Source organism: Meleagris gallopavo, chromosome 5 (assembly GCF_000146605.3).
Source record: "Meleagris gallopavo isolate NT-WF06-2002-E0010 breed Aviagen turkey brand Nicholas breeding stock chromosome 5, Turkey_5.1, whole genome shotgun sequence".
Lineage (NCBI taxonomy): Eukaryota > Metazoa > Chordata > Aves > Galliformes > Phasianidae > Meleagris > Meleagris gallopavo.
The window spans coordinates 44,134,194-44,143,759 of NC_015015.2; the positions used below are offsets into that span (position 1 = coordinate 44,134,194).

General features: G+C 39.9%; 1 protein-coding gene across 1 annotated transcript in view; it reads right to left on the reverse strand.

Moving 5' to 3' along the window:
* The window catches only part of ITPK1 (inositol-tetrakisphosphate 1-kinase), a 67,501-nt gene extending 59,371 nt beyond the window's left edge, over nt 1–8,130 (reverse strand). Inside the window, exons 1-2 of the mRNA XM_031553656.1 lie at nt 8,107–8,130; nt 7,612–7,737 (exon numbers count right to left, since the gene is read on the reverse strand). Coding sequence (XP_031409516.1) covers nt 7,612–7,737; nt 8,107–8,115 — 135 coding nt within the window. The 5' untranslated portion in view covers nt 8,116–8,130. The remainder of the gene's footprint in view (nt 1–7,611; nt 7,738–8,106) is intronic.
* Between the last annotated feature and the right edge of the window lie 1,436 nt (nt 8,131–9,566).

Consider the following 9,566-nt stretch of genomic DNA (forward strand, 5'->3'; position numbering starts at 1 on the left):
TTTACAGGAGGCAGACAGACACTGGCAATGCAGGATGTGACGAGACGAACTTGATGCTGACATTTGAAACAAAAACAAATGTGACAGCTAACTGCTTCAGGATGGCATATTCCTCCTGTGGACTCACCGTCAGTGGTGAAACCTGTGCTGCTACAACCCCATCAGCTCAGAAATGAGTCAGTGACAAAGTGCCACAGCAACAGCTGTGAGCAGGGCAGAGAAAAGCAATTAGAAGAAGAGAGATGACACACTGCTGTCTTGGGGTCAGTCCTGCACTGAATTACTACACACAAACATCAAAACTGCCTGAGCTAAGCTCACAACTACATTTGAGTTCCTTAATGCTGCTATTAAAACCGTCCTCTAACTGTTCTGAATGTTGTGTTAAGAGCTGATTGATAAGGGCTGGAATTAAAGTAGATAGGCACAGAAGAATACATCTTAACTCATCCAAAGTAGGACAAACACCTTCAAAGTTAGCATCTGTCTGTCGTTAACCCAACTTCCAAAAGCCATTTTACATTTCCATTCATTCATTTAAATTCATGTAAGCGCATGGTAACTGCTCCTGCAAGTACCACACTTCCATGAACATCCTGCAGTGTTTCTCATGGTGTATCAGTTCCTCCTTTGGTAATGTGGCAACAGCCCCTCCACCCTGACCACGCTGGTTCCATGTTGAGCTCAAGCTCCACATATGTCCATTTAGGCCTACTCTGTATGTACTGATCACTCACCTCACACATACATTCCTCCTCCCTTCGGTCTCCATCTCCTTCACTGCTTTACAAGGAAAAAATATTTTTCCCTCTCTCCATTCCTTGTGCAGCTTCCAATTCCTCCTGATGCTCTCTTGCTGTTAATGAATCTCCTCACTGTTCTGCGCTCAGGTATACTCCACACTAGTTTGCCTCAAATTAGCCAATGTATTTCCAGAAGGAACTCTGGTTTTTTTAATGCTTTCCGTAAGGAACTCCAAGGAGCTTCATTTATAAGGATAATAGCTCTAAATCACATTAGAAGATGATCCAAGAACTAAGTTTGACACAGCATAATGAAGTTTAACAGGAAAGAAGGTCTGATCCTGAGGCAATTCTACACCAGGCAATGCTTCAATAGCAGTAAGCATCTCAGCTGACTTTCCAGTGACTGACTGCTCATCTTGCTGCCTTAATGAGACTCCAAGAGTTCTGCAAGGCAAACACAAAATAACCACCAAGCATGTGGGCTGTTTCCCAGAAGCCATTTAGAGCCTGGGGGAATTAGTAGTGTAAGAGAAAAACCTCTTCAAACACAGGAGACTGAATACAACCTTCCCTTACTGGGAGAAAAAAGAAAAGGATGAGCTACTACAAATATGAACTTGAAATCGGAGCAGCTGCAGGAGAATTACTGAATCCAAAAGACAGCTTTCAGGAGAGCACAACCTGTCAACTTTCACCATTCAGTTCTTCTCTGGTCATCCGAACAAAACAATTCCATGCCTTCCTTTGCTGGATTTACCAAAGACTGGTATTCAACTTCAGACTCCAACAACCCAGACAACAGTCTGCTAGATATTTAGACTTTCCAGCAGTATTTTGAAAAGGCTCTGTCCCTGGGCTGCAGTTCAGCTTGACCCAGACAATGTTTATGTTTTCCTCTTTCTAATCTTTGATACAATAAGTGCAAACAAGAAAAAAACAGGACTTTTAGCAGATCTTCCTTTGTTTTTATTCCAGGCTTGGTATTCAGTAATGCTCTGTACCAGCCCTGCTACTGGCAGAAGGCCAGCAATGAAACTTGAAATCAAAGGGAGACAAAGTATTTCATGTTCCCTATTAAATACCTCTGGATATAGCCCAGAAGTTTTTTTAAAAAGCCCTTCTTAAGAAGTATATATATAGATGAGAGTAGAATTGATTGTCATTTTATCCAAAAAGGTAACTTTTTTTTTTTATTTTTAATATTTTAACAGAAAGTTGATACAGTATCTACTGCAAATATTAGGTCATTAGATGATAAGAAATACTCACTGACTCATTGACTTGACTTTATTACTGAGTAATAAAACTTCAATAACCCTTTGTTTAACGTTAAACAAAAACTGCGTATAAAAATGTCAGCAAATGAAACAGTGATAGTGTTTGGATTTGTGTTTTCCTGTGTATAGAAACATGGAGATAACTGCTTATAACAACAAATGGATGTTTCCAAGGGGAAAACATGTAGAGACAGAAACAAAATTCATCCAATGACCTTGAATCAGATTTAGACATAAAATATAAAAGACCTTTCTGTTGTCTTGGGCTCTGTGCATGGAAACCAAAAGGAAAGCTACAGGCAAGGTGGAGCTTCCGCAAATACCGATCCCCAAATTGTTTGTCTCTTAAAACCTATGAGATCCCTGCAGTGGTTGGAAAGGATGCTGGTGGCAGACACTTTATCTGTTCCTCTTCTATTTGTGCTACAACTGAAAGCAAATTTCTAAACTCTCAGCTTCCCTGGTTTTCCATCAAGAACTCCTCACGGCTTTATCTTGCAAATACCTATCATCAGGAAGCTCTCCTACTCCAGTTGGCTCTGAGATGAGAGATTTTTAGTTAATTTTGCCTGATTATAAGGTTCTTACAACACCAGAGTAGGAGAGAGTTACTTTTCAAATGGGAAAAACACAGGCACTGGCCTGTGAATTCAAATGCAAATAGACTATTTCAGCTATGTGTCTTATCCTGTCCCACCAGTAAGAAAAAATTACTAAGCTTTGAATGTTTCCTTTGATTTTTCACTTGCCCTTTTCAGAAGAACACATGAAAAGAAATTTGAAACTTGTATTTTCAAAGTATAAAGCTGGTAACTGAGAACAGAATGAGCTAGTATAATAAAAAGAAAAAAATACCAAAAAACACAAAAAACCCACAGCATCATCTCCTCATCTCCATGAGTATGTACCCAAATCACCTTTTTGAAAGTGAGAAATCTGATGAAAGCAATCAGTGCAGCATGAACAAAGCCTAACTTCTCACCTTCCAAAATATTTCCCTTATTTCCCTTCATCCCAGCCCCAAGCCCTTCTAACAGCTCTTCCTAGACAGCTTCAGAATAGGAGAGCCAGAAGTAGGAAACATGGGTGGTGGTGGAGAGGATAAAAAGCAGAATAAGGAACATTTTCAATTTTCATCAACCTGACAGCACAGGCCTAGGAATAAAACTATTTGTGATATCTTTTCAAGAACGCTGATGCAAAGAGAAACTGTTCAAAAAAGCTCCGAAACACAGATCAACAGTCCTACTGATTTTCCATCATTTAAGGCCGTCAATTTGAATGGAACGGACAGAAGGAGCTGCTATGAATAAAGCTACACAAGCCCCTGTATAGCTATGACAGGCAGCTGTTCAGAGAGTATTTTGTTAAAATCAGAGCTGAAAAAAATTTCCTAGTCAGCAGTGGCCAGCCAAAACATATTCAACTTTCAAAGCCATAAACTTTATCTGAGGGGCAGGAACTGGGTAGCTTGCTTCTCTTTGTTACCACGATGACAGGAACCAGAAAAACAGCAAGTCAAAAGGTACCCCGGGTACCCTTCACACCTGACCTCTCTCCCATGTTCCTCTGGTCAAGAAGAAAATGCCATGGACTTTAGTATTTGTGTGGTGTTTTTTATTATTATTATTATTTATTTTTTTTTAATTATATGACAACTAAATTATATTCAATCAGCTCAGCTCAGTGCTGCTGCGGGTAGGAAAGGAGACTCCACATTCTCTAATGTAAGGGCTGAAGTATCTTGCAAAATAAATGGAAAAATTTCTGTTTGTCCTTCATACAAATCACTAGGTGCTGCACGTGGTCTTCATTTTGGCTTTGGAGGAGATCACTAAGCAGCTGCCAATGCCCTCTGGAGGAACTGTAGTCCAGACCACATCCAAATAGCACAAAGACCTCAGAAGGCTCGGTCCAAAAGGTCTTCTCCAGTTAAAAGACCACTATGAGCATGCACCTCCTCCTCACCATTTTGAGAGTCTGCTGTAACAATAATTTTTTTACGATGCAATTGAGAACACTCATTAAACAGCAAGACAAAACTGGCATGCAAAGAGGCTTCACAGTCTGCTAGTGCTCGGCACCAGACTGCAAGTGTTTGTCACAGCATGCAGAGAGCAGGCACACAGACCCAGCCTCCTAAGCTTTTGCAGAAGAGATGGTCAAGGTTTCTATAATACAGCTCTGAAATAAGTTATTCTTGCAAAGGTCAGAAATGCAGCCTGGCAGACAGTTCCTACTCCCGTGATCAAGGAGCCCTTGCTTTTTGCTTCCTGAAAGACTGCTCCACGGAGCCACCAATAAGCCAAGTGCCAGGTTTCATCTTGATGTTAAATTTATGTTCAATAGCAGGATAATTAGCATATTGAATTTTGGATTGTTTAGTCGGATCAAGTTCAGCAATAAGGGAACACTCTATTTGCACCATCAGCTCCTCATTAATGTCAGAAAGGAGTTAATAACATTTCCTTTAATTTATGACTTGGGGATGCAACTGGGATGATCTAGATCACACAATGAAACTGTGGACTAAACATACATCCCATAATTCCTTTCTAAATTCTCTAGGCATTACATAACACTTCTTTGCAGGAAAACGGCATCCTCAAAAAATAAATATGTTAGATAACTGCTTACTAAACAACCAAGGACTAATGACAGAGACAGAAGAAAGAACATCAAGTTCTACTCTAACATTCTTGGCTTTTTTATTATTGTCATTTGTGGTTAAATTTAATATTGCTAACTATGAAGTCCCTGAAGGCCAGCTGTATATAAGCAGTTTGTAAGAACAATGCTCCTTACAAAGTTTCTTACTGCAGACCTGCAGCAGCTGTTCTAGAGCGTGCTTGGCCAAAACTTACCACTGCAAGCACAGCAATGCTAAGTTGGAATTAGGCTAAGTGTCCAAAAGAGACTAATGTCATCATCACCAGTGACATGAAATGAAGATGAAAGTTTAGAGGAATCCTTAATGCACGAACACAATTCAACCTGTAGAGGAGACTGGAACGAGACAATGCTCTTTATCCTTAGGGTGCTTTTCACCCAAATTTATTTCCTTATGCAGTTCAACTGTTAGCTGAACAAGTTCAACTGCGTGAACCCATTACATCAGGAGACAGTGAACTATTTCTTCAGTATGTGACATACCCAGATCTTATCCTTGCTTCTATCTGTATGCACCACTTGCACTTGGGAAAAAAATATAGAAAGTATGTATTATTGGGGAAAGAGATTTTCCAGTGATACAGCTGCTAGCTGATGAACAGTGCTGCAGACACCTTGAGGTTGTTCATACAACCCAGGTATGTATGCAATAAATTTACTTTCTACAACACTTGACACAAAATCCAAATTTCCAGTATTATCAGAATAAAATAATAAGCCCACTGCTAATTATCTTCATAGGACCACAGCACTATTTTTGTCTGAATACTGACATTTAACTAAATATTAATTAAAATTTCAATGTTCTTTACAAGAAATAGACTTCAGTTTATGAACAGAGGCATAGAAAGGCATCTTAGGATGTAAGGGTGGAGAGAACTAAGTTTCTGACTTGCAGTTTTGTTTTAGTATTTCTGTAAGGGAATGTTTGCTGCTCTTAGGCCATTGCATCTCTTTTCAGGTGATACTATTCTTTTGTGAGTGCTATCAAAAAGATACAAAAAGTAAGCCTCTGAACCAAAGAATAAACAAATATATAGCACTTATCTCTCACCAATCTCAGAATCTATCCCACAGACTCATTAGATAAAAAAAAAATTCACTGAGATTTTCTAACTTAAGTGGGTTTAAAAACAAAGCTTCAATACTTAACCTACACAAAAATAATGAATTAATTTATTTAAGTACTAACAAAGATACACAGAATAACATCAAGGTACATTGTGATTACTTTAAGAAATTTATCAGGACAAGGCATTCAGCTTTAGCTGGTCCTTTTAGCTCTAACAGCATTCCACTCATGCAGCAGCTGCCACACCAAGAAGAGCACATTAAGTTCTCAGCCAAAGCCAAGGCTCTCATTGTAAAGTGCTCTGCCCCATTTCATACTGAACTTCACATTGGTGCTTAAGTGCAGCTTTAGGAAAATATATTCTCCAGACTTCATAGTGCTTCCTAAAGACTCCACTTAGATATTTGAAAAAGGAACAGCTTATGATCTTCAGTAATTAAATACATTAAATTCACTATCTGGAATTCTTATTAAAAATATTCAATATCCACTGATGAGTTCTTGCTCAATAATAAAAGAAACATGTTTCAGATACTAGTTGTATTGCTGTTCTCTAATGCTTGCACGAATTCCCTATCAACGTATTCTGCAGAGGACAAAGGAGGTAGCACAGCACTACACAGAGATGAGCTCTCTGAGCCCTGCTCAAACTGAGACCTTCAGGAATGCAATCAACAAAGTAAGGATCAGGAATCAGCAATCTCAGGAGTTTTTTATACAGCTGTGAGCAACTCAGCACAAATCCTTTTCCCTTTTTGGGTATTATTTTTTCCCATCAATACAACGTGTCTATTACGAAGGCAAATTAGTTAACATTGGAAAGAGGGAAAGACTGTGAGCTTTAGCAGAAGGTCCCTGAAGTTCATCTCTTCATATCCTGCTTTGGGCATTTGAAATTTCAAGTGCTGGGGGATGTGGATGCCCAAGGTACTCAGTGAAAATCATACATTCTTCAGAGAAATGTTATCAGAGGGCCAGACCCACAAGTGTATCTCCTGTGTGAGTTTGAATAACAGACAGATGGGAGGAAGCAGAGAAGTTTTCTAGCTAAAACAAAGAGAATATTTTCTCCATTAAGTACAACATTTCCTGCGTTATTAGAAGAACGTTAAGCAGAGCAAACAGTACATGATTTCCTAAGATAGCAAAGTTGTGAAAACTGCAGAATTTGTTTGAACTGTTCTTCCACTTGATAAAAGCATATTTCATAAATTTCAGAAAATATCTTACTCAAGTTCTCTGTGAAAAAAAAAGAACATGCCTTTGATCAAAACTATCCATCAGAAACATCACCTTTTAAAATGATTAATGCATCATCATTCGTACTATGACAGGAATTATTTGGGAAAACAGTTGTCTGTACCACTGTGCCCTGCATACTTCTGACTTAACAATGTTAACTTGAGAGGAAAAAAAAAAAAGCAAATCAGGATGCTATCAGAGGATGAAAATATTGATACTAGCCTTGATGTTACAGAATTTAGCATTCCAGTAAGTGGGAAAAATGGACAGGATTGGGTCAAATTATTTTTGTAGCTTCTGTCATAGAGAAACAATGTAAAGGACCCTGGAAGCACCTGTTCTTCATTGACTACACCAATGTTCTTGAAATGACATTCAAACATTTGGTGGGAAACAAGTTGTTGCTAAACTTACAGTGCAGAATGTAACCAGAGATGAAAGTTCACTTTAGGCTGACAAAATGGTGTTTTCTCAACTCTAGGGCTGGGCAGCAGTGTGCCAGAGACCTCTTTTCACCAAACATCATCAACTGCACAGAGAACAAATTGAATTTGCTGCACCACGATCATCCTCTTGCTTGAAATGCTATGGAAGAACCACATACCTGGAACCTCTGTACCAACTCCAGTGACTGGCTGTCATTCTGGTCTGCTTCAAGGATGACATCTGTCAGTTTATGTATGATCACATCCAAAGGGCCCTGGTCTTCAATGGGTTTGGTGAGGTCAAGCTGAAAAGAAAAAAAAAGAAAAAAAAAGAGAAAACTTTTATCAGTATATGGAGGCTCAATGCCCAAGGTGCTGCCATCACACAGGGTATTTGCGTTACACACTGCCTTTATTTTGACATGTTATCCAAATCCCTGACAACTGATACTTCATTGGATGCCAGGAAACTTTACTCGGATATTTATTTCTCAGCAGCGTACACCTAATTCCATGAAAAGGCAGTAAAATTGCTGCCAAGCACCCTTCCTCCAAAGGTCTTCCTGTGCTTCTTCTCCACCTTGAGACAGTACTTCCTTCTTTGCTCTCCTCCCTGTCCTTACACATATATGCAATGCAAAAAGATTGAGCCAACAAAAATTATCACCACTAACACCTCTCATGCCCTTTGCCCTTTGAGTCTGCACAGAACAGCACTTAGGATGGTCCTAAAGTAACACAAGAGCAAGTGATTCAGGATCTCTGCAAATTCCTCTGCTGCAGGGAGAGCTACCCAAGTGGGAGGAGTGCTGCTCCCTGAGCACAGCCTATGCCATTTAGCAGGATGCTGGGGAGGGAAACACATATTGAGGATGGGGTTGGCAGAAACTCAACTCCAGCCAGTGTAGCTGACACAACATTAGTGGCAATGTGTCACAGGGCTGGGTCCGCAGTACCAAGACAGTTTGGGGAGCATTCAGTTTGGTCTTCACTGTCTCATTGCCTTGGACTTTGTCTTATACAGTTTCCCATCCCATGCTTTAAGGAAGGTAACAATGAGACAGGATGAACAGAGCTCAAGCACCAGTAAAACCAAAGCAATAGAAACTTTGTAGCCTTTTAATAATATGCCAGTTGCTAATCTCACTGATCTTTGTAGCTGAACTGGTTTTCTTCTTTAGGCACTCTGACCTGGGCTAGGCTTGAGCAAAATAAATGGAGTCAAACTGAGACACGACGACTATTCTTCCAGAGACCATCTCTGCTTGCATTTTACAATCTACTACTGCTGCCAGCTGTACACTGAGGCTCTTGTACTATCTCTGAAGTACTCACGTAGATCCCAATGCAACTAGAAAATAAGGCACATCTTTGGAGGAGAGCAACAGACTCCCCTTGCATGTGAACAGCAGAGGCTCCCTGCAAAGATGACGTATAAGCAAGGACAAACAGAGCCAATGGGGCTGCTCAACGGGTCATGAGCTGCAGGTGAGCAGCCTGCAAAAGGGTGGCTGTGCTGAACCTATATTTCAATTCCTCCAAACAGCGCAGCAAGAAGACTGAATGCAGACATAAGCATCTGCAGAATCAAGACAAAATGAAGTGAAATGCAGCTTAGCTCAGGATGGGGAAGGAGAGGATCTGTTGCAAAAAAGTTCCAGAAAATTAGTTAATAGCTTTAAAAGAAATGTCAGATGACCCAACTACTTTTCCTGAGCTTTTTTCATCTGCCTATCACATCTGGAAGGAAACAGTAAAACAAGGGATCCTTTTAACTGGGTCAGAAGGTTCCCAGTTGCCAAGATTAAAAAGAAAAAAAGTGAATCCATTTTCAGGACTTGCACTTTCAAAAACAGTGAGAAGCAAGTAAGTATTGGAATTTGGTTATCCTACCACGTTCTTATGGCAGTTGCAGCTACAATCTGCAGAGAAATGTTAACAACCAAGAAAACAGTCCTTCCTTTCAGCCTTGACCCAGGAATAGAAGCAGCCTTCAAGGCACACGCAGGCATTTTCAGCACAGTGTTTCCCAGAAACATAAGACATCTGGGCAAGATAACTTCCTTGCTACAACTGTGTCAGCTAAAACCAATGGACACATTATTCTGAACACAATAAACAAAACACACCTATC